Source organism: Sitophilus oryzae, unplaced genomic scaffold, assembly GCF_002938485.1.
Source record: "Sitophilus oryzae breed Bouriz unplaced genomic scaffold, Soryzae_2.0 scaffold_1717_pilon_pilon, whole genome shotgun sequence".
Taxonomy (NCBI): Eukaryota; Metazoa; Arthropoda; class Insecta; order Coleoptera; family Curculionidae; genus Sitophilus; species Sitophilus oryzae.
Genome location: NW_022146410.1, coordinates 649,625 through 674,392, shown reverse-complemented (window position 1 = coordinate 674,392; position 24,768 = coordinate 649,625). Strand labels below are relative to the sequence as shown.

General features: G+C 33.0%; 2 protein-coding genes across 4 annotated transcripts in view; both read left to right on the top strand.

The window, feature by feature from the left end:
* Positions 1-21,397, top strand: part of LOC115881368 (free fatty acid receptor 4-like) — a 162,256-nt gene extending 140,859 nt beyond the window's left edge. For all 3 annotated transcript variants that reach the window (XM_030898819.1, XM_030898820.1, XM_030898822.1), the window contains 2 exons: positions 16,583-16,739; positions 20,390-21,397. In XM_030898819.1, coding sequence (XP_030754679.1) covers positions 16,583-16,739; positions 20,390-21,340 — 1,108 coding nt within the window. In that variant the 3' untranslated portion in view covers positions 21,341-21,397. The remainder of the gene's footprint in view (positions 1-16,582; positions 16,740-20,389) is intronic.
* A 482-nt stretch (positions 21,398-21,879) lies between these two features.
* On the top strand, positions 21,880-23,469 carry LOC115881387 (somatostatin receptor type 5-like). Its single transcript, XM_030898846.1, has 2 exons — positions 21,880-21,969; positions 22,490-23,469. The coding sequence occupies exons 1-2, from the start codon at positions 21,880-21,882 to the stop codon at positions 23,414-23,416; spliced, it is 1,017 nt and encodes a 338-aa protein (XP_030754706.1). The 3' UTR covers positions 23,417-23,469.
* The last annotated feature ends 1,299 nt before the right edge of the window (positions 23,470-24,768 follow it).

Sequence of the window (24,768 nt, the reverse complement as noted above, 5' to 3'; positions counted from 1 at the left end):
GCCTAGTTATTAAAATAGAATACTGTTTTATTAGGAGTAAAAATGATACTTTTTGTGGCGAGGCTCTACTGTAATGCTTATTTTGTATATTTGGCCTAATAGATTTGATTTGATTTCAAATTTGATTGAAATGCATATTATGGGGGCATTTCTAACCGATGTTTTCGATACCCCAAAGGCAATAAAACTGAGTATCTGGAAATAAATTCTCAAAAAATAGTAAAATTAAACTTGTTTTTTTTTCAATTAAATAAAGTCTGGTTTTTAACAGATTAATAACACACGTATACACATTGGGATAAAACTGTTATTGTTTACTACATTTCATGCAATCAACCGACTAGATATTATAACAATTTCTATCTCAGACAGTATATAATAATTAATTAAATAAATATAATAAATCTATAACAGAAACATAATCAAAGTTTAAATTAACAACTATACAGTTAAGTATGTTTTAAATAATAAATATCAAATGGATAAAAAGATTAACTCTCTTTTTTCATTCTTTAGGGATTTCGTTGAATCCCATTATCCTTTTTGTTTCATTATTTCAGCAATCGCAATATCTAGGTTAAAATTTGCAATCCGGACTTTTTTTGTACTCGATTTTTTGAAATTATTGCCGTATACTGGCATTAAAATTGTATCTGGGACTACACTTTAAACAGACATTATTCAGAAATAGAATGCTCGAAATTCTGTTACCAGCTAAATATAGCTCAGAGTAAAAATATTATTTTTTTATTTATCAATTAGAAACCTTATTTAAACTAAAAAGGAATTTACTATATTAGTTTACGGTTTTCTTTGCACAGTAAATATCTTTATTTAAAATTAAACATTTGCGTGAAACTTTAATTATCTTAATTTTTACTTGAATTAAGATTAAATACTACAACATTTCAGAAAATATAATATGGAATGTAGAATGTAAGGGGTGTTCCTCCGCGATTTTACAGATTTGTTGTTCCCTCCTTTCTTAAGTTATAACTCATGAGAGGCAAAACAAAATTGGCTTTGACAAAAGCCAGTATCTGAGACGGTTTCACAGAGGTTAGTTTTCCATTTGCGATAGCACGAATGGTTGTCGTTTGGGTGCACTCATTGTGCTCTGGTGTACAATGTACTGTGCTCTGGTGTTTCCCCATTTTTCTCACAGAATCTGCATTCGCCGTTGTTTCTTAGCTTCAATCTACTGAGGTGTACATTGAGGAGACGGTGTCCTGTTGAAAACCCCGTGAGAACCCGAAGATTGTTCAAGGCTCAGTTCAAAATTTAACTTAATCGGTCGTAAGTTTTGAGAAATTTCTTCGAGTGTCTTAGACCGTTGGAGGATTTTCATTCCAGGTTACGGATGGAGACCCCAGTTTCTTAAGTTCCGATTAAAGTTGGTTTCCGATTGGGAAGCAGAACGGTTCTGGTTCAGTTAGTGAAGTGTTCGCTCCTTTTCTAGCTAGATTTTTTGCTTTTTCAATGCTTTCTTTTCGTTGCGTTTGTGGGCTGGCACTCATAGTAAGTGGACTTTATTTTTTTGCATAATTTTTTTGGCTCTGGACTTTATTTGTTCAGCTTCTTTAGGCATTCTTTGACTAAATTCGAATTGATGGTTACTGAGTTAGTTTGGAGAGCTAAGTCACTCTACAAGTACAAATTAAATCTAAACATCCTAAGGTACCCTGTTAGACATTAGATGTGGAAATTTTCATTCAATGAGCCATAAAAAACATACACAAGTGATATTGTGCCACTAGGACTGCTCATTAGATTTTCTTAGGAATGTTTTCCAAACCGTTGGTATTTCAAAGCTTAATTGGTTGTAAATATTAAGCATTTTTTTTAATCTCGTTTCAAGCAATGCAATTTTTTATGGACAACTCTAGCCTCTAACAAAGTTTACAGAAAAAAATATAAGTTCGGTCTCTTAGCATCGGCACTTTGAAAATCGCGTATCAAAAGCCAGAAGCCGCCTCGTCCAATACGCCGGACTTCGATGAAAACGGGAGTGCAAGCCGGGGTAAATAGAAGCCGCATTTTTACCGATCGCAATGTACGGCAAGGCGCAGGGGAACGTGGGGTATTTCAAAAATACCTAATGGTAATTCTACAAAAGAAAAAATATTATTGGTGTATTACATATAAATATTTAGACATGACAAGATAAAAAAGATATAGCAAAAATAAAATAACTTTTAAAAACAAACACAAAAAATAAAGTTACACAATATCAACAGTTAGTAAATAATGTAACAGTATATTACGTAACGAGTGTTTTGGAAAAAATAATATTACGCACGAGTGCAGTATTCCATGAGTGCGTAATATGGTTTTCCAACACGATTTACGTACACTAAAAAAATTTAAAGCTGAAATTCTTAAATGTCAACAACTTTTGATGTTTAAATGGCATCCTCTGTATTTTTTTATGTTATTCGATAGAAAATGGCACTCTGAGTAAAAAGATATATCATATGTCAACTTTTAACAGTTTCACATGATGAAGGGTAACACGCGGTGTATAACGACAATTTGACTCGAAATACCAAGTGTGTGGCATCAAATTATTTGTAAAAAAATACTTTTTCCAAATATACTAATTATCCACCTCTTTTCATTTGAAAAAATTAAGATATGATTAAAAATACCATTTGGGCATCTTTTAACCGGCCCAGACAAGACATGAAAAACATTAGACGATCAAATCTATTTTTCCCAGGGCTCCTTGATTAAAAATTATTGTTTTAAGACAACCATGACACTCAATATTGAAATTTTAAAAACATTTTTTTAAGCTAGAATGCCAAAAGTTGACATATTATATGTCATTCTATTCATAGTGTCATTTTTTATCGAATAAAGTAGAAAAGTGTCGAGGATGCCGTTTAAAAATCAAAAAATGTAATCATTTTCGGTGAAACCGGAAGTGAACAAAAAAATTGAAAACGTTAATCAATCCTAATTTATGTCATATACTAACATACCAAATCTCTTTTTTTTTATCTGAAAGAATGAACAAGTTATAGGGGATGAGCCACTTTTGAGACTCACCCGGTATATAATTTTTTGTGTAAAAAATTAAAGTGTTCTTGAATAATTTTAATTAGATATTTTTAATATTTTTCTTCTGCTATTTGTCTTTTTTGCTTAAACGACGGGAAGAGATACCGAGAGAGATACCTCCTGAAACATTGTTTTACTAGTAAAATACTTCTGAAAACTGATCTCTGTTTAGATTTAACGAAGTGGTGTATACAAAAAATATATTTTTATTTTGTCGATTTTTTTTCCAGTGGCGAAAAACTCAATATTGTTTTTAAGAAATAAAAAAAATATTTATGCTTTTTTTATAATAAACTATTAACTAAGGCTAATGTGATCAGTAACATTTTGCAATAAAAATTAAATAATCACTTGAAAAATAATTGCATATGCATGTGAGACCAACCACTCTGTAATAACGCCAAAATCAGAGTAATACGCCCAACGTGAACCGCCGTGTATGCTGGGTCCAAAGTCCACACACCAGTAATACAGTGGGAAACACGTGCGTGAAGCGGCTTTTGATACCTGCTGCCGGCACAAGTGACGGAACTTATATTTTATTCTGTAAACTTTGCCTCTAACCACTGTATATTGTACATAGTGTTGATTTGACGCAACAAGTATTGGATTTCTTTATAAATAATTTTCAAGATGTTGGTATTTTTAGCTTAAATGGCTGAGAATAGTATCAATGTAGAAATTTTCTTTAAATTTTCATTTCATCTAATCGAATTCTTTGTGGACAACTCTAGTCTCTAATCACAGAATGTAGTGTTGACTTGACCAAAATTGGTCTGCCAATCTTTGTTTTTTAACTTTCCTCTATGTTGGGTTCATTTAATGTTCTTGAGCTAATTTCTAGTATTATTTTCGTATCTCTAAAGTAACATTTTTCATAATGTGAAAGTACATGATCGCCACATTCTGTTTTCTAATAAAATCCTTTTGGTTCCGCCTATGTTAAGACGGAAATTCTGGTATTGTGAGTATACCGGGCTACAGTGGGGTATACCATGGGGTATACCGGGCTACACCAAGGTAAAGAACCCACGAATTAGTAAGGCAAGGATTGTCGAAAACTTTGTAGTGTAACAACCCAAATTCGTCAACAAAGTTGAAGAGGTAATATTTTGGCCAACTGTATAACAAGAAATTTAAATGAAAGAAAGGAACCTACGTTGTGTTAAATATTTTTTTATTATGATTACCTCAGATGCGCCTCGACAGAAGCAAAATTTTGGGAAATTTGAGGAGAATAGGTTATGTAAATAAAACGCTAAATTTGTAAATAGCCCTACTTATTTTATTAAATGAAATGAAAGGAGTGCCGTACTCTGCCTGGAATTCACATGTAAAAGAGCACGGCAGAGAAAACCATGATCACTATTCCAGAGAATCTAACTATGCTGTCCTGAACTTTAATAAAAGAGAAATAATAATATACAAACTGTCTTCATACCTAGGTTTATAGTTTAATACATTCAAAACATGCCACATTTATATCGTTCAAAACTGAAGAGATTTTTGTTAGTTTAACGGGTCCCCACCCGTAGGTACGAAGTCCCTTGTTGCGGAATCGACGCTAAAGTTGAAGGTTTGGCGCCAATATCTTATAATTTAATAAATTGTAACTTATTCTATGAATTATTTTATTTATTGTTTTTGTTTGCCTTTTTGCGAGCTAAGATATTCGCCCATACAAGGTCGAAAATTGTTAGTACACTCAACAAGGCCCTTATTCTCACAAACCACAAACATCGGCACGAAGGAACAGTAAACGATTTTATTTAGATTACTTTTAAACTGAAATTATTTGCAGCATAAATAGATTCCATTAAATGCATACACATGTTATATAAATATTGTATTTGTCAGATCAAATGAATAAGAAAAGCTTTAGAACAGAATTACAACAAGAAAACAAAATAATATAATTTAGTTAACATTAGCTAAATAACGAGAAAACATTTACTTTACCTTTAATATCACTCACTCACAAAATCTACTTTTAACAACCAAAAATCTTGACGACCGTCTCTCGAATACCATCTCTCTTATTTTTTTTTTAATAACCAAAAAAAACTCTTATTTAACATACATTATCTCTGTTCGTCGCCTGATTTCCCTCTCCCTAGGTTTGCGAATCCTATTTTAAAAATCAATAATTTTTTATTTATGTATACAGTGTGTCTTAAAACTGAATATTTTGAATATAAAGAAATATCTCTATTTTTTAAATAGGCGGTTCATCTCAACTTGTTTTGATCCAGAGTCAGTACTGGTTATATAGTCAGTACTAGATATAGTGGAGCAATACAAATCTGGATTAAGGACAAGCAGACCATCCACAAGAGAAATAGACAGGGACACAGGCATAGCAAGGCAATTTAAGGATCTAATTCTAAAATCAAAAAGAACTGCTAATGTTCAGCACGAATCAATTACTCATTAAAAGTCTCCTTGACAGGACAAATGGCTCTCAAGTGCTACCTGAGCAAGCTCACCCTAGATCAAGAAAAACTTTGCTGCAGATTCTGCTATAAACATCCTGATACCGCAGATCACAAAATATGTCACTGTAAGACACTGGATTGCAAGCGACAGATTCTATTTGGAAAAAACCTAGAACCGGAGGAACTATGCTCCCATCCTATCATTATAACTACCTGCACAAACAGGTGCGTGGCACTGTGATGGGTACAGTTACTTACAGAGGTCGCAATGTTGTCGGCATAAGATTATCCCTTAAAATCGGAAAAAAGATGATGTTAACTTTAGTTCCAATGTTATACTGTTTCTCAACGGGACTAACTTTCTCAGAGATACTCTTTGTGCAAGGAATTTTTGGGAGAGGGTATGCATCTCTTTTTAGCCTCTTATAATAGCTGAATGAGAAGAATTTTATATAACAAAGAATAATTACTCTCATAGTGCCTGATAAATCATAATGAGTTTAACTCATTATTTGCCCATAATTTAGTATCCAGTCTATAGCCTAGATTTCGTAAGACTGACGCACATGACATGTTTATTTTGTGTGATGACACACACTCAATCCTACATAAGGGGTTTGTAGAAGCTTTTTATTGCTTTATGGATACAACAGGGAAAGTTAAGATGAAGGTAAGGGAGTAAAGGGGAGGGGGATAATAAAACCACGTACAGAAACCGACTTCTTTCTTTCTGTTCTAAAAATAACTTTTCTAAGCCCTTCGGCGAGATAAAGGTCTCGGAAGCGTCTATTTTTAGTGTTACATCAATTCGATAGTCACATTCGGCAAAATTAGGAGAAACTGGCGTAATCTAGTACAGTACATGGATGATTCTGTTCTTGCAGTAATTTTTTTGTACCTAATTTTATAAAGACAATTTTTAATTAAATTATAGGAACTTTACATGTATGATAAAAACATTGAAAATAATCCGACAATAACGTAATTATTTGCTGTCACAGTAGATCATATTAAACTAACAAACTTAGCACAAAGGAAGTAGAAATTATTTACACCATAAACAAATTCCATTAAATATATACACGTGGTATTTAATACAATTGTCATCAAATAAATATAGAAACATTTTATATACAGTATGTTCCCGAATTGTCTTTTCAAGAAGAAAAACTTTTTTATTAATAATAAGTTCAGAAAAATGGCATTCTGCATAAAAAAATTGCTTGGCCTAAAATGGTTAATCCAGTTTAAGGTTGATTCTCATTATACCTTCCGTTTCCATTCCATATCCGTTCCGTATTTTTTTCTTGCATTGACGCTATACGTAACCTTCCGTTCCATATCAGTTCCATACTTTTTATTTTAGAATTTATATCATTACGGAAGTTTTATTTTAAAAATTTGTATCTTTTGAAAAAGGTAATAGATTTAATTAAGAGGTGTAAAAATAAATAAATATCAGCAAAATGTTAATAGACCTGGTACAAATGTAAGGATTTGACAACGCTGTTTCCTATACGCTTCAGTCCGTCCGCCAAAAAATTGTATGGAAGGAAAGGATATGGAACGGAAGGGAAAGGGAACGTATAGTGTGCATTGTCCTATTCATTTACATGATATAATATTTTATGTAAACGGAAGGCAAACGGAAGGGAGCTGATATGGAAGGTATAGTGAGAATCAACCTTTATACTGTTTCGAATTTCTATACCGTTATAAGGAAAATTAAAAAAAAAAACATGAAAATAGTTGAATTTTCTATATTTTTTGAATAGTTGAATTTGAAAGTCCTAAAAATCAAAACGCATTTCCATGGTAATAAATTTCGATTTCATTCTTTGATAGGTTGTTATTGATAGAATTTTGATTAGCGATTTTTTGCTGTTTTAAAATCTTAAAGAAGCACAAAATTTATTTAGTTCAATGCTACGGAAAGAGTGATAATACTTATCGGAAAATGTGATATTTTAACAACAGCAAAAATATGACGTAAATCAAAATTAATAATAACCACTTTTTTTCCTCGCTAGCTCCTGCATCAAGGCCGTGTTAAGGCCGTGTTAAGGCCGTGTCAAGGCCGTGTCAAGGCCGTGTCAAGGCAGTGTCAAGGCAGTGTCAAGGCAATGAACTTCTATCGCGCGTAAAGAAGTTTCACTTCAATAGATAAATATAAAAATAGGCACAAAAAATATTTGTGGATGCGATAAACAGTTTAGCTGTTTGATATTTACTTACTGTTGTATCGTTGGTAAGAAGGGACATCATCCCCATACCGTTTATATAATTTTTGGGTCAATTATTGGCAACATTTGAGCCAGGTTACAAAAATTGCTTTGCCATTGACGCATTTTTACCTCCCGTCCTCTATTTTTTATTTTGAAAGTTGGCAACCCTAAGCTAATATAACCCTTCTTTTGTGGCCCGTAAGGCCAACAGACTTGTTGCCCATTGAACATGTCTGAGATGTGAAGCATTAGTATGACGACGGATAGAAGGCTGAGTCGGTTGCCACATCTTCTACCGTCACGTCACGTCTACGTCACGAGGTAGCTTTAGCCTGGGAGAAATTACCACACGAAAATATCGATTATCTGATTCGCAGCATGCCCCAACGTGTTACAGAATGTCAAAACTTGGCAAACACTATGTCAAAACGTGGCGGTGCAAATCACTATTGAATTGTTAAGAATCCTTTTCAATAAATTTGTTTGGTTTGAATGCAATAGATTATTTATTATTCATATTTATCCTAACTGCTTTCCAAAATATATAGTAGCTCTAAAAGCCTAAAGGGTTCATGGCTTGATTAGTTATCTTTCTCCATTTGTTTCTGTCTTTCGCCTTTATTCTCCACCCATCCACTCTTATCCTCTATGCTTATCCTTCTCAAGTCCTCTTCAACAGCCTTTTTCTATCTGGTTCTCTGTCTAACCCTCCTTCTCTTTCCACCACCTATTTGATGTTTTATTATCATACTAGAAATTCTTGCCTCAAGGATTGCTGAGTTTTTTGAAAAAAAAACAGTCTTTTTTGAAAATCAATTTTATTTTTTCCTGTCGCTACTTTTTAGAAAATCCAAAAACTAATTGCACAATCTCATAGCGACTTTATTAGGGCTATCTGATAGTATGTTTAGATTTTCAATTTATCTGATAATTTGTGTGTGTGTATTTGAACACAATTTATTTAAACTAATTTCAAGTCCGGCTCTGTTTTTTTTTAATATTTAATCTATTCATTGTTACAATATTGATAAGCTTTCAAACTTAACAATGACGTGGGGTAAGATATTGAATACGGAAAATCAAATGCAATAAAATAATATAAAAAATCTTGGTGAAGATCCTAAGGGGAGCAACTTTGCCCCAATTTAATCATCTTCGTATCTATTACGATTTCCGAGATACCAATGCTCGTACCTCGAATTTGTAGCATCCTGTATATAAGTAATTGAGTTAAGGAAAATCTATAATAAATATAATAATATTTTTATATTGTATTATATCCTTTTCGTTATTGCTACTTAACTGTTCTCTTTTGTTCCACTCTCCCCCGAGTTAATTCTGCCGTCACATTTGCTACAAGTAAGCGTAAACGCTCGCTCTTTAACTAGGTCAGTGGAAGCTCCATCCAGATATGAACGCTTTAATATTTTGAGCAAATTTGGAAGGGTGGAACTGGGTAGCAAAAAGAATGAACAGGAAAAAGCGCCTAAAATGAGACATAAAAGTGCAATAAATATAAATTCTGTACGTATAGCGGAAGTCTGCCGTTTGCATGTTGCAATAATTACTTTTATACTGTATGATCGAAAAAAAATAGAGTCAGGTTGGCTTGGAAAGGGCTATCGGTGACATTCACAATATAATTTTACATATAGAATGTTGGCTATCATCATTTCCACGCCAAATACTGGGTAACCAAGCATTCTGAAACAAATCCATATCAAGTTTCTTGTTCATTATATTTTTTACAAAACACTCAATTAATAGCGCTAATTATAAAAAAATTCTCGAGATTTACAGGATATAATTCATTTTTAAACTAAAGCTTCATTTAGAACCTCTCAATTAATGGAATAAATTAATGGTTTCAATTACACTTTTTACTTTTTAGTTTACGATCATTCACAATGTTTAAAAAACACAATTAAAATTAATAGAACATCCTAGCAACAGCTTGCATTAGTCAGTTGTATCCATAGAGAAACCCTTATATTTAGGTTATAAAGCAATAAACTTTTGATCTCTAACCACAATTTCGGTTGACGGCAGATAGTCAAGCCAAAATGACATTTCTCCCAAATTCTGAAGTATAATTAGTGGAAAAGTTAAAGCTTCATTCAGAACCTCGCAATTAGTGGAATAAATTAGTGGTTTCAATTAGCGTAGAAGTTTGTTCCTCTAGAGGCATTAAAGGAGCAGAAAATTTGGTCTAAAAATGGTAATTTTCCAAAAACCACCCGATATAGATTACGACAAAATCCACTGAGTAAAAAAATATATATTTTTTTGCTCAGTGGATTTTGTCGTAATCTATATCGGGTGGTTTTTGGAAAATTACCATTTTTAGACCAAATTTTCTGCTCCTTTAATGTCCTCACGATTTGAAAAATTGCAAATTATAAATGTTTTTTAACTGGAAGTATTTTATTGTAATGTTTCTTTCAAAACTAATAATTCTAAGATAGGCTAAATTGCCTTGTACAAAAAATAAATAATTGAGAATCAAAACTATATACCGTGTGCATCGGAACACGGGCTATAGGAAATTCTATGTAAATTTTTAAAAGTTAAAATATTATCTCCCCGGATGATTTTATGCAAAAATGGTATTAAAGACTTTTTTGAAGAGGCGTTAAAGTTGAACCTTCGTCTAGAATTTTGTTTTGTTCCTAATATACATTTAAAAGTGATTTGCAAAAATCTATCTTCACATTGTAGCGTTTTTTATAAACATTACCACTGCGAACGGCAGCTTTTCGTTGGTAGAGCAGTCGTGGATAAGGTATTTCACTGGAAAGAACTAATTAACAATAATAACTCGAAATTATAAATATTAGGCGCCAGGCATGAACAGAGAAAGAAAACTCAGTTGTTTATTACTTAAAACAAACTAGTGACTATATTCATTCATGATGTTCTTTGCTGGTACATGACATTGTAAAGTTCTAGTAAATATATAGTGGTTATATGTCAAAGAAAGAGTTGTACTAAATATCTATGAAAACAACTATGATAAAATACAAGACATGTAAAGTTTAAGAGAATGTATGAAATGTAGTATTACTTTAATTAATTTGATATATTATTAGATTCTAGAATCTATGTTTGGTTATTCATCTGTTAAAATAGTGCAATAATAATATCTATAAAAGTAATACCATTACAAGACGTAATGCAATGAAACCTAAGATCTAAATTATATTTTAAATATTAAATCGACATGAATGTTCTTAACAATCTAACCACTAAATATAGTCTGTACGATATTACTTAAGATGTACGTTATTGTTTAAGACTGAAAATGTGTTAAATGTTAAATGTAAGCTAAAACTTAAATCTAAACTTAGCTGTTCTTTATGTAATCTTGCTTCAAACAGTAACAGCGTGAGGTGGGCTCTCATCTCTGTACTCGGTCATCCAATACAACAAAAGGGGCCAGAATGAGGACACCATGAATTGGAACAGCCGTAACTACTAACTAGCTTATGGATGGGAACGAAGCAGCATGGGGCTCAAGCTACATCCACGCTGGGGCACTTTATATGCAAGACAAATAATTCCTACTGGGGACACTCGTCCACAGGACATCCGTACATAGGATAATGGTACAAGGGAACACTACCCGTACCTTGGATACTACTAGGACCTTGGATAATGCCCGTACCTTGTAAATAGTCCGTACTTTGGACCCTAAAAATACGAAACTCTTGTTTAAAATCAAACAAGGTCTACTAAACAAAATGAACCTACCTCGAATTACTTCCGAGGGCTCACTAAATAATAAAGAACATGTCCTTTCTTCCATGTGACATTCTGGAGGACAAAAGAAAAGGGACGCCAACGTGCCAGCAAAATACAAATACAAGTTAGGTTGGGACATCCAAAACTCTACCCTAAAAACACGCAGTAATAATAACGAATCAAAAAAGATAATATCTCATCTTTACCTGTTGCTTTGAAATAGCAGCTGATTCAAATTATACAGCAAGATTTAAATAATCACCATTTCTAAAAGCCGGGATGGTTACGTTAGGCTACAGAGCGCTAAAAGCAAAAGTGAGTCCACAGCACAGAGAGTTGACAGAAGCGATGTTGACAGCGCCTTCACAGAGCGATAACAGGGTTGTGGACTAGAGAACGTAAAAATCACGCCAAGCGCGTCAAATAAATAATCCGGCCTGAACGATACGGAATCGGGTGACGATACGCCAGACATCATATAAATCATATATAAAAAATACATGTAACGAACTAAAAATGTTACAACATTACTAAAAATTTATAATATGGCCCAGAGAAAGCTACAATTAAAATACCAGCAAAAATTATGATTTTGTCATTGTCAAATTCCGTGTAACATTTTATTTTCTTAAGAATTAAATGTATTTTCTTCGAATTTATGTGGTTTGGAAAGGATGTTTTTTTCCTGAATTTGACTGATCATCTACAAAAGAATTAGTTGAACTGAGAATAGTATTCGCGGAGTATGAGTTAATTGCTGTTCATTACTCTATTACTCGCAGGCCTCGCTCTTATACCACATACATCCACAATAATTTAAGAAATAAAAGGTGGGGTATGTTAGCTTAAAATTATGCCAAAATATTTCACATCTGGCAACCAATGCACCCTTTTGGATTTAGATAGTACATGGATAGAGAAGTCTAAAAAGCTCGGGACACAAATTTTTCTGGCCCTCTAGCGGTCTTGATGACGTAATCAAAATGGCCGCCAAAATTTTTAGACACGCTTCTATATTTCCCGCTATAAGTCAGTTTTACTTTTCGATATTAACAAATATTGTTAATGATTATAAAAGAAGAGGAAACGCGCTTTTTAATGGTATATTTCACAAAATTATTTACGTTTATAATAACAAAAATATTTGTTAGTTAATAAAATGTTTTTTAATTTCATTTTTTCGTCAGATTTTTCTAAATAACTTGAAATTCGCTATATGTAGCTAAAAATGTGTTCTACACTTTTTTCTTCGCAAAAAAAATACCTTTACAACGGTGTATATTTCTTCTATTTTATCATAAAAAGTTGCTAAAAATCTGCCAAAAACAATGTAGCGTTGCACAGCTAGTCGTTAGGGCAGCAATGTAATTTATAGATTTCGTAAAGTAATGCAGCGGTTTTGTACCTGCTAAAAAGCAAAAAAATTAATAACTAATTTTAGATGAATAAGTAATAAAGTATAGCTTTTTTCGGAAGACGAAACTTTGATTTCCGTTTTAAAATCGCACACATGAAGCACACTCAAGGTATAACTGTAAAGTAGCTTTCAAACATACAGTTATATATAGTTACAGAAGTTATATCCAGAGTAGAGGATTTGCATTACCCGTTCACTTGTGATTACCGATCACTATCCGAGCACTGTCCTTCACATACACTAAGTTTTGTACAGCGTATTCCCATTTTAACACATTTACAAGATGTACATCGCTTGCGGCAAGTACAGGAGGTAAGTTCTACCCAGTGTTTTGGAACTTCTGGATTTGTTATCCACACAGGTCGGTATGATCCTTCCGAAGTTAGTATCCATCGGTTGGTGAAGTATCGTGTATCGTGTATTGTGCAACGAAACTGTTGCTCCAAATTCTAGCTTGGAATGTATTTTTTTAATATTTATTTTTCTGGCTCGTATGATATGTTGTTTGATATGTTCCATCTTCACCTTTTATAACTTTATTATTGTGTTCATAAAGCTGATCGTCAGATATTGCAGAAAAAGTTGTAGCAGTTTTGCTGCTCGTAAAGTTACCACGAAGAAATTGAGCATGTACATCTGGATTTGAATTTGCATGTAATTCTGCAGTAGCTATTACTATGATATCCATCATATGATGTAGCATTGATGGCGTTGCAATTTCGTCATTAAGAAGTGGAAGCAACGACGCATTACACCTAATTTTTTTTAATACCAGGTTCATTGTGTGCATGAAAAGCAGCAAACGATATTGTAGGCACGTGCTCGTATGTACATACTTGTTGTATGTATGATCGTAAGCACATACTTGTATGTCTTCAGTATACACTCCCTGCAGGACAGAGTTAAGCCAATGACTTAAAACTTTTCTAGTGGTGAATGCAGGATCGTGGTCGGTGTAATGTGGTTTGACAGTTGGCAAAGATGGGTCACTTGTTACTTTACCAGTTGCAGAAAGAGTAGTGAAATATTCAGGTAGACCATTGAGAATTTGTTTGTTCCACTGCTGGATACGAATGCTGTCATCGTCAATCTCTATAGTTGCTTCACTGTTAGGATGCTGAATAATAGTAACATTTGAACCATGGAAAGAAGTAACGGCAGTAGAAGAAGACTGGTTGTAATCAATGTTATCTATTGCTGATTTTACAAACACAGTGTGACACGACTTAGGAGAGTAAACACCATTTTCCGTATACTTTTACAAATACATTAAAAATTCCAGCAATTACATTTGATAGTTAAATAGTCATTAGGTCGTTGTATTACTTTTCAGGATCTATATAAATTGTGTTCTTACCATACGGCTAGACGTGTAACGCTACAATATTTTGGCAAATTGTCAAAAATCGTTTGTGACAAAATAGAAGTCATATATACCGCTAGAAAGATAATTCTCGGGCAAACAAAAAAGCATATGACACGTTTTTAGCTAAATGTAACTGATTTTAAGTTATTTAGCAAAATGCGATGAAAAAAATTAAAATTAAAAAAAAAATAAAAAAAAAATTCAAATATTTTTGGTTCTGTGAACCTAAACTATAAAACCAAATACACCGTTGGGAAGCATGTTTTCTCCTAATTTATAATCACTAAAAACATATGTTAATATCGGAAAGGAAAATTGAGTTATAACGGAAAATCTAGAAGCGTGTCTGAAAATTTTGGCGGCCATTTTGATTACGTCATCAAGACCGCTATTGGGCCAGAAAAATTTGTGTTCCGAGCTTTTTAGACTCATCTACCTATGTGCTTTCTGAATCCAAAAGGGCGCATTGGTTGCCAGATGTGAAACTTTTTTCAGCCATCTCACCCCACCACTACTCTATTTGTTATCTTCAAATTTTTGTAAGCAAAATGTGACATCGAATTTGACAATGACACAATCACATTTTGGTTGATATTTTGATTGTAGCTTTCTCTATGCTTTTTGTAGAGCCGTCTATAAATTTTACTAATTTCAAGGTAGATTTAATAAGGTAAATAACTTTTAGTTGACTATTCCAAATGAAATGAAATTTTAGACAAAAGTACAGCTTTAACGCCTCTTCAAAAAAGTCTAATAGAACTTTTACATAAAATTATCTGGGGAGATAATATTTGACCTATGTCCGATGCACCACGCGGTATATTTTTCTCAGTAAATTTAAAATACACGCTGTATTTTATCTCGTAAATCGACAAAGTAAAATATCATTTTTTATCTCAGATAAAAGCACCATTCGTTTGATTTATTTTCAAAAATATCAGAAAGAATAGAGTAATTGGATCCAATTATTTTGTTTACGGATTTTTTTAATATTAAAACCCATTTTAATATTCATTTCGTAATGGGAAAAACCCCCAGGGGCTTAAAGTCCTAATTCATTAGAAGGAATATATTAGTCGTTTATGTCATTCGTTAATATTTATCTATACTAATATATAAAATCCTTAAGTGACTGACATACTGATTAATCACGATCCTGCTCAAACCACTCAACGTAAGAATCTCAATTTTGGCATACATGTTGATTCTAAGGTGTAGAGGTTCGATAAGAAGGGATTTTTCGAAATTTCAGTTCCAAGAGGGTGAAACCACCCCTCAAATATTACAATATTTTTTATTTAAGAAACGGTCAAGTTTCCGAAAAAACGCTTAAACACGTATATTTTATTTTGTTTTTTTTACATATTTTAAGATTTTTTAAAAATGTATAAAGGGTGTTTCGAAAAATCTGGTCATTGATTAATCACGATCCTGCTTAAAGCGCTTGACGTAAAAAGCTGATTTTTGGAAAAGAGATTGACTTTACGGTGTAGAGGTTCGATAAGAAGGGATTTTTCGAAACTCGAATTCTAAGGAGGTGAAACTATCCTTCAAATATTAAAATATTTTTTATTTAAAAACCGGTGAGTTTTTCGGAAAAACTCTTAAATACGTATATTTTATTTTGTTGTTTTACATATTTTAAGATTTTTTATAAATTTATACAGGGTGTTTCATAAAATATGACCATTGAGTAATCACGATTCTGCTTAAACTGCTTGACGTTTAAAGCTGATTTTTGGCAAACGGATTGACTGTGGGGTGTAGAGGTTCGATAAGGAGGGGTTTCTCGAATCTCAAATTCCAAGAGGGTGAAAACGCCCCTCAAATATTACAATATTTGTTATTTAAAAAACGGGTAGTCTTTCGGGAAAACGCTTGGACAAGCATATTTTATTTGGTTTTTTTACATATTTTGAAATTTTTTAACAAATCATACAGGGTGTTCTAAAAAGTTGGGTAATTTCTTAACCACGATTCTGCTTAAACTGCTTGACGTAAAAAGCTTATTTTTGACAAACGGATTTTTCGAAAGTCAAATTCCAACGAGATCAAACTACCCCTCAAATATTACCAAGTTATATAATAATATCGCCATATTTTTTTTTCTCATGCTGACATAAATGTGAGAAAATTTTATCCAGTTTGTATGTTAATGGAAATTCTTGCTTTGCTTTAGTATCACCATTACAAATGATTAATTCGACGCGAACGAAGTTGCTGGTACACGCTAGTATATTATAATTATATTAAGATCTATGTACATTTTTCTTTAAAAATTTTAGCCATTAAGAAAAAAAAACCACGTTAACATTATTATTTTTATATTTTCTAGTTATCCAGAAATGAAGACGGTGACTAACTGCTTCGTGCTGAACTTGGCCGTTGGCGACCTGTTATTTGCACTGACCATTCCCGTAGTTGCTTACACAAGACTGACCCAATCATGGAGGCTGGGCGATATAACATGTAGGATAGTACCATACATTCAGGTAATTAGATGTTTTGTTTGATTACCTCCTTATACAGGGTGTCCCAGAAATAAGTGCAAGTTTTTTAACTGGTAGTATAGTTCAACCACAGAAACACGCCTATGAGGTTTTTTTCGCGGAAAAAAAAATTTGAAAATTCGAAATTTTTTGAAAAAATTTTTGGATTTTTTTTTTAGTTTTTAGTTAGAAAACATAATTTCTTGATAATATGGCAACATAGGTATTAGATTAAATTTACAAGAAAGAAAATCTAGAAAAGATCCAGTGGTTCTCAAAATTTTAGCAAAAAATCTTTTTTTTTTGGAAATAAAGAGATAATATGTTTCTTTTATCGAGATCTACCACCCCTTAAAATACTTGCACTTATTTCTGGGACACCTTGTATATGCTGAATGACACGAAAAAGAATTTCGAGTTACATTAAAATTTTTAAGTTTTTTGTTCAATATACCGGGTGCGTCTCAAAAATGGCTCACCCCTATAACTTTTTTATTATTTTAGTTAAAAAAACGAGATTTGGTATGTTAGTATATGACATAAATTAGGATTGATTGACGTATTTAGTTGTTTTCGGTCACTTCCTGTTTCACCGAAAATGACTACAACTTTTGATTTTTAAATGGCACCCTCGGTATATTACTATTTTATTCGATTGAAAATGATACTCTGAATAGAATGACATATCATATGTCAACTTTTGACATTTTCGCATATGGTTATTTGAAATTATAACATGCGGTTCATAACGAAAATTTGACTCGAAATACCAAGCGTGTGGTATCAAATTATTCGTAAAAAAATGCTTTTTTCAAATATGCTAATGAGCCACCCTCGTTCCATTTGAAAAAATTGAGATATGATTAAAAATACGATCTGGGCATTTTTTAACCGGCCAGGAGAAGGCACTAAAAACATTAGAAGATCAAATTTATTTTTCCAAGGCTCCTTGATTAAAAATTAATGTTTTTAACATAGCCATCTAGATTGAAATTTAAAACACGATTTTTTTTAAAGCGAAAATGTCAAAAGTTTACATGATATGTCATTCTATTCAGAATGCCATTTCTTATCGAATAAAGTAAAAAAATACCGAGGATGCCATTTAAAAATCAAAAGTTGTAGTCATTTCCGGTTTAACAGGAAGTGACCAAAAACAATTGAATACGTCAATCAATCCTAATTTATGTCATATACTAACAAACCAAATCTCGTTCTGTAATCTAAAAAAATAAAAAAGTTATAGGGGTGAGCCACTTTTGAGACGCACCCGGTATATATTTTTTTATAGCTTAATATTCTATTTCAATTTTAGTTAACTTTTTGACACCTCTGTATACCGGGTGTTTCTCAACAGTAGCTCACCTCTATAACTTTTATATTTTGTCAGATAAATAAACGAGATTTGTACGTTAGTACATATATGACATAATTCAGGATCGATTGACGTAATTGTTTTCGGTCACTTCCTGTTTCAACACAAATGACTCCCTTATACGTAGTGAAACAATACGTACACGTATTGTTTTACTTTATTCGATAGAGAATGAATGACACTCTGAATCAGGGTTGGCATGATTTAAATCAAATGATTTAAATCTAGTGATTTTTTAAATTTTACTCATGTGATTTAAATCAAAAAAAAATTTTTATTGAAACTTTATTATAAATAAAAAATAACTGTAAAAGTTATAAAAATGTGTCCTAGAAAACTATAAAGAATATTTCTATAACACATATAACAGATAATAAATCGAAAAATAATTGTAAATGTTATAAAACTATATAAAAATATGTATTCATCAATTTAATTGTTAGACCGATTTTTGAACTAATTTAGTGTGAATCCATTAGACGCAGGGATTTATATTAAAAATAAGTTTATAGTTGAGGGATGGAACCTTTGGTGTTACACAGCAAAATAAGAACACTAAATCACCACAATACACCAAAACACTTTTACTTTTACACTAAATCTAACTATCTATATCTAACTATATAACTTTTTATTTTGCTAAAAATAAGTGACAAAAATTCATTGTTGGAATACATATCATTCGCAAAGTCTAGTGCAGAACTATAGGTTCTTCTAATATAATGTAATTTTAATAATAATAATAATCTAATCTTCATTACCGAGAATCTATAATCATTGTCAGAAAATATGTGGATTTAATTTTTTTTGAAACGGTTGTATGTTTGCAAATTCCTACCCACATTTTGATCTGCAGTAAGTACTTTACACTTTGACATTAGATCATAATACATACGAATTTCATTCTGGACTTAAGACTATTTCCGAACAACAGTGTATTGTTTTATTAGCAGTAAAAAGTATACTTTTTTTGACGGTGCTGTACCTTTGAAGGACCATCGTAAAGCTATTCCGACGTTACAGGGAGACACAAAAAGTACAATTTTACTCCGAATAAAACATAGGTACTATATTTTTTAAACATTACAAATAATTTTTAAATCAATTTCAAACATTGCAAATTATATAAACAGTAATCGAGCAACAATTTGTACACTCGTTGAATTTGACACTTAATATCAATTTAATAATATATTTTGTACTTTTGTGCTAAGGCGTAACAGTACTTTACTTTTATGACAAAAATTAATACTTTTGAGACGTTTGAAAAAAAATCGTTTTGATCTGAAGCGAACGACTTTTTTGCGGATTATATTGGTGACCGATGTGGAAAAATCACACGCCCCGTAGAATTGTTAATGTTATCGGTATCGGGGTATAGATTTAGCCTTGGGACCTTAATTGGAAATTAGTCCTAGCCATTTGGAAATCCCATTTAAACATTGTTTTGAATAAAAATCAAAAAATCTGATTTAAATAAAAAAAAATCTGATTTTTTTTATTTTTTTAAAAAAAAATCATGATTTTTTCCAACCCTGCTCCGAATAGAATGACATATCACATGTCAACTTTTGACACTGTAGCTCTAAAAAAATCGTATTTTAAGTTTCAATCTAGAGTGCCATGGATATGTTAAAACACTAATTTTTAATCAAGGAGCCTTGGAAAAATAGATTTGATCGTCTAGTGTCTCTCGTGTCTTGCCCTAGCTGGTTAAACAATGGCACAAATCGTATTTTTAATCGTATCTCAATTTTTTAGGCATATTTGCTTTAAAGGCTCATAAGGCCATTAGCATATTTGGAAAAGACATTTTTTTACGAATAATTTGGTACCTTAGTATTTCTAGTCACATTGTCGTTACATTGGGCATGGCACACTAGTCTGAAATTTAAAATGGATTTTTTTCAAAAGTTGACATATTATATGTAATTCTATTCAGAATGTCATTTTCTGTCGAATAAAGTTTTCTGTCGAGTAAAGTAAAAAATATACCTAGGGTGTCATTTAAAAATCGAAAGTTGTAGTCATTTCCGGTTAAACAGGAAGTGACCAAAAACAAATAAATACGTCAATCAATTCTTATTTATGTCATATAGTACATACCAAATCAACAAACAAAACATACCAAATCTCGTTTATTAAGTGAAAAAAATTGAAAAGTTATAAGGGTGAGCCACTTTTGAGAAACACCCAGTATGAAGCATTTTAGTTTTAATTTAATATTTTTATTTAAAAATTTAAAATTCAATTTTAAACTAATGCATTATTATTTTAGTTTGTTTCAGGAATAGTCCTGCTATGGACGCTAGCACTAATAAGCATAGACCGTCACCGCTGCATCGTGGTGCCACCATACAGATCCAAAATGAGTCCCTCTCAAGCCACGATCGCTTCCTGCTTGATCTGGTTGGCCACAGCCGCAGTATTCATTCCAGTCACGTTGTGGTTCAGAGAAATCCACTCTGAAAACGACTTGACAGTGTGTTCGTTGGTGTTTCCCAAATCGGACACAGTCAGCTTTTCCATAGTATTTATAGTAGTTGTAGTCCTATTCGCTTGCCTCCTGCCCATGGGCTTACTAGTCTACCATTACCAGCAGATATTCCAGAAAATATTATCAACTAAAAATGCCTGGTCTACGTCGTGCGTGGTGATTAGTGCTGTAGAGATAAAAGGCTGTAGCAGAGCCCAGACGAGAAGACAGAGCGAACTGAGCCTTTCAGATATATTCGTACCCTGGCCACGAAAGTTCTCTACACAAATGAGCACGACCAACGCCAGCAGACACGGTTCTTTGTCCACTCAAGAGGAACTGAGACTTAACAAACACATCAAAGTCGTTCGAATACTATTTCTGAACGTTCTAGTGGTCCTAGCTATGTGGTTACCGATAACAATCGTCATGGTACTTATTCACATAGATGGCAGAAGGGACAACAATGACAGGAACTATTTTCTACGATCTTGCCATTTTATAGCGGCTTTACTTATAGCTCTATCCAACACTGTAGTCAATCCTTTACTTTATGGAGTACTCTCTGACAATTTTCGAGTTTGCCTCATGAAAATTTGGTGTAGAAGGAAAGCCTCGTTGCTAGATCCAGCTACGCCATCTAGCGGTAGGCAAAATGGTAAACTGAAGAGGCCTAGTGCTTCTTTGAGCGAGAAGAGTGAGAAAAGTGAAAAATACGATACAGAGAGGAAAGCTGTCAATTGTATAGTTTAAGTCGACTTATAAATTAGCTTATATTAAATGTAAGTCAATAAAATAGAGTTATATATACTCTTGTAGTTTTATTTTTAGCGAAAAAATATTTAAGAATGCAATATACAATATACCTAACATAACCAGATAGATGATGTAAATGTAATATAATTTCAAAAGTGTAACGGAAGAATAGACACGATTGAATATAAAAGACATGTCTGCATAATATTTATTGAAGTGTTCATTTTTTCAGTTGTATATTCCTTGTTCCAGCAATCAGCAGTATTCGAAAAGAAATTTTTGACTAATTATACATCCTTAACGCTAGTAGAAACAGCTTTCCATGCACTCAAGAGAAAATACGTCTTAACAAATAAATCATAGTAATGGGATATTATTTGTAAATACATCTCTTACTTTTATTGCTGTCTTAAAAATAAAACACTAAATCACCACAATACACTAAAACCTTTTACTTTTAACACTGGACGCGCGTGTTAGTATAATAAGCTGAAGATTAAAAACTTCTCGTCTGCAGACGATGCTAACATGTGGTGATGTGGTGTTTTATTTTCCTGTTAATACCTGTAACCTGTTTTCCTGTAACACCAAAAGTTCTCATCTCCAACTGTATTAAACCTAGTCATGTAGGTTACAATGTTGGCCACAGCAGAAATATTTATTCCAGTTACGTGGCTCAGAAAAATCCACTCTGAAAACGATTGGACAATGTAATCGCTGATATTTTCCAAATCTGACTAGTCAGTCATTTTCTATATAGTAGTTTAAATTGATTACCTCCTGCCTATGAGCTTACTAGTTTACCATTACGAATAGATAATTATTATAGTATTTATTATTTACGAAAAATGCATCTTCTACGTCATGCGTGACAACCAGTTCGGAAAACGGTTGTAGTAGAGTGCAAAAAGAGGTAGAACGAATTCAGCCATTCATAACATTCGTAACGTGACAAAAAAATCTATACAACTGAGCAAGTCCAAGGCCAGTAGACACGGTTCTCTATCCACTCAAGAGGAACTGAGACTTAACAAACACATCAAAGTCGTTCGAATACTATTTTCGTAGACCCACGAGAACGTTCAGAAATAGTACTCGAACGACTTTGACGTGTTTGTTAAGTCTCAGTTCCTCTTGAATGGATAGAGAACGCTACCACTAATTAGCATAAACCGTCACAGCTGCATCGTGGTCCCACCATACAGATCCAAAATGAGTCCCTCTCAAGCCAAGATCGCTTCCTGCTTGATCTGGTTGGCCACAGCCGCAGTATTCATTCCAGTCACGTTGTGGTTCAGAGAAATCCACTCTGAAAACGACTTGACAGTGTGTTCGTTGGTGTTTCCCAAATCGGACACAGTCAGCTTATCTATAATATTTATAGTAGTTGTAGTCCTATTCGCTAGCCTCCTGCCCATGGGCTTACTAGTCTACCATTACCAGCAGATATTCCAGAAGATATTATCGACTAAAAATGCCTGGTCTACATCGTGCGTGGTAATCAGTGCTGTAGAGATAAAAGGCTGTAGCAGAGCCCAGACGAGAAGACAGAGCGAACTCAGCCTTTCAGATATATTCGTACCCTGGCCACGAAAGTTCTCTACACAAATGAGCACGTCCAACGCCAGCAGACACGGTTCTTTGTCCACTCAAGAGGAACTGAGACTTAACAAACACATCAAAGTCGTTCAAATACTATTTCTAAACGTTCTAGTGGTCCTAGCTATGTGGTTACCGATAACAATCGTCATAGTACTTATTCACATAGATGGCAGAAAGGACAACAATGACAGGAACTATTTTCTACGATCTTGCCATTTTATAGCGGCTTTACTTATAGCTCTATCCAACACTGTAGTCAATCCTTTACTTTATGGAGTACTCTCTGACAATTTTCGAGTTTGCCTCATGAAAATTTGGTGCAGAAGGAAAGCCTCGTTGCTAGATCCAGCTACGCCATCTAGCGGTAGGCAAAATGGTAAACTGAAGAGGCCCAGTGCTTCTTTGAGCGAGAAGAGTGAGAAAAGTGAAAAATACGATACAGAGAGGAAAACTGTCAATTGTATAGTTTAAGTCGAATTATAAATTAGCTTATATAAGTTAAGTCAATAAAATAGAGTTATATATACTCTTGTAGTTTTATTTTTAGCGTAAAAATATTTAAGAATGCAATATAATATAATCAGATAAATGATAATGTAATAAAGGAAAAAAAATAAAGTAGTGTAAGTACTCAGAGCTACCTATTAGAATAAACATAACATACGTAAAAATTAAAAACAAATTAAAAATACTCATACAGAAAGTTTGAAGCTTTTTGGTTTTACCTTACTAAGTAATTGTTATCAGGTAGTAATTGTTAATTTTGAAGTTTAACTTTTGATATAATCTCATTTTAACAGAAAGTTAACGGTTTGTCAACAAGTCAATGTTGAATAGTTGCACTTAAATATTTAAAATAATTTCTTTGTTGTTTTTATTTTTTTGCTCCGAAGACGAAAAGAGATAAACTTTCCGAAACGTTAAGCATTTTTTGTTCGTTTAGGCAAATTTGTTTATTGGTAGACTACTGCCGAAAACACTGCAGACAATTAGTCTCCGTTGGATTAACGCAGCGGTGTTTACAAAAAATAACTATTTTATTTTGTAAATTTTCTTGAAGTGGCGAAATACCCATATAGGACTTTTTTGGAGAAAACAAATCTAGGCAACTGAACACGTCCAACCCTACAAGAGACACAGAGTTCTCTATCCACTCAAGATGAACTGATGCTTCAAAAAACACATCAAAGTCATTAGAATACTGTTTCTCAATGTCCTAGTACTACTAGCCAAGCGGTGACCATCGTCATAGTACTCAGTTGGCAGAAGGGACAACAACGGCAAAAATTATTTTCTGCGAACTTGCCATTTTATACCTGCTTTGGGTACTACTCTATCCAACACAGTAGTCAATGTTTTACTGTTTGGAGTATTGCCTGATAATTTCCAGATATGGGTGTTAAATTGGTGCAGAAGGTATGTGCAAAAAAATGCAGATCTTTGTATTTGAAGAAACTATACTTATAGTGCTAGCGGTACAACCAAATTTTCAAGAAAAAGCTGCACTTAATGATACAAGCAAGCCACTTTGCAGAGGTGTTCTAGGGACTTCATAGAATGATTCAACCCGTAGTTCCTAAATTTTTATCCCTTAGGATTCGAGTTTGAGGGGTGGGGGTGAATTTCGGAGGTAAAATACTGAAATGTGTAAATAAAGCTGAAAAGGCGCATTTAAACGTAATATACTATCTCATGACCTTAATGCTTATGTTAAAATACACAAATATCCCCCGGAAGTCGAGCTAAACCGCCATTTTTCAAAATGGTGACTGAAAAAATAACATTTTTGGTAACTGGAAACAATAATGTGTTGGGTATCATTT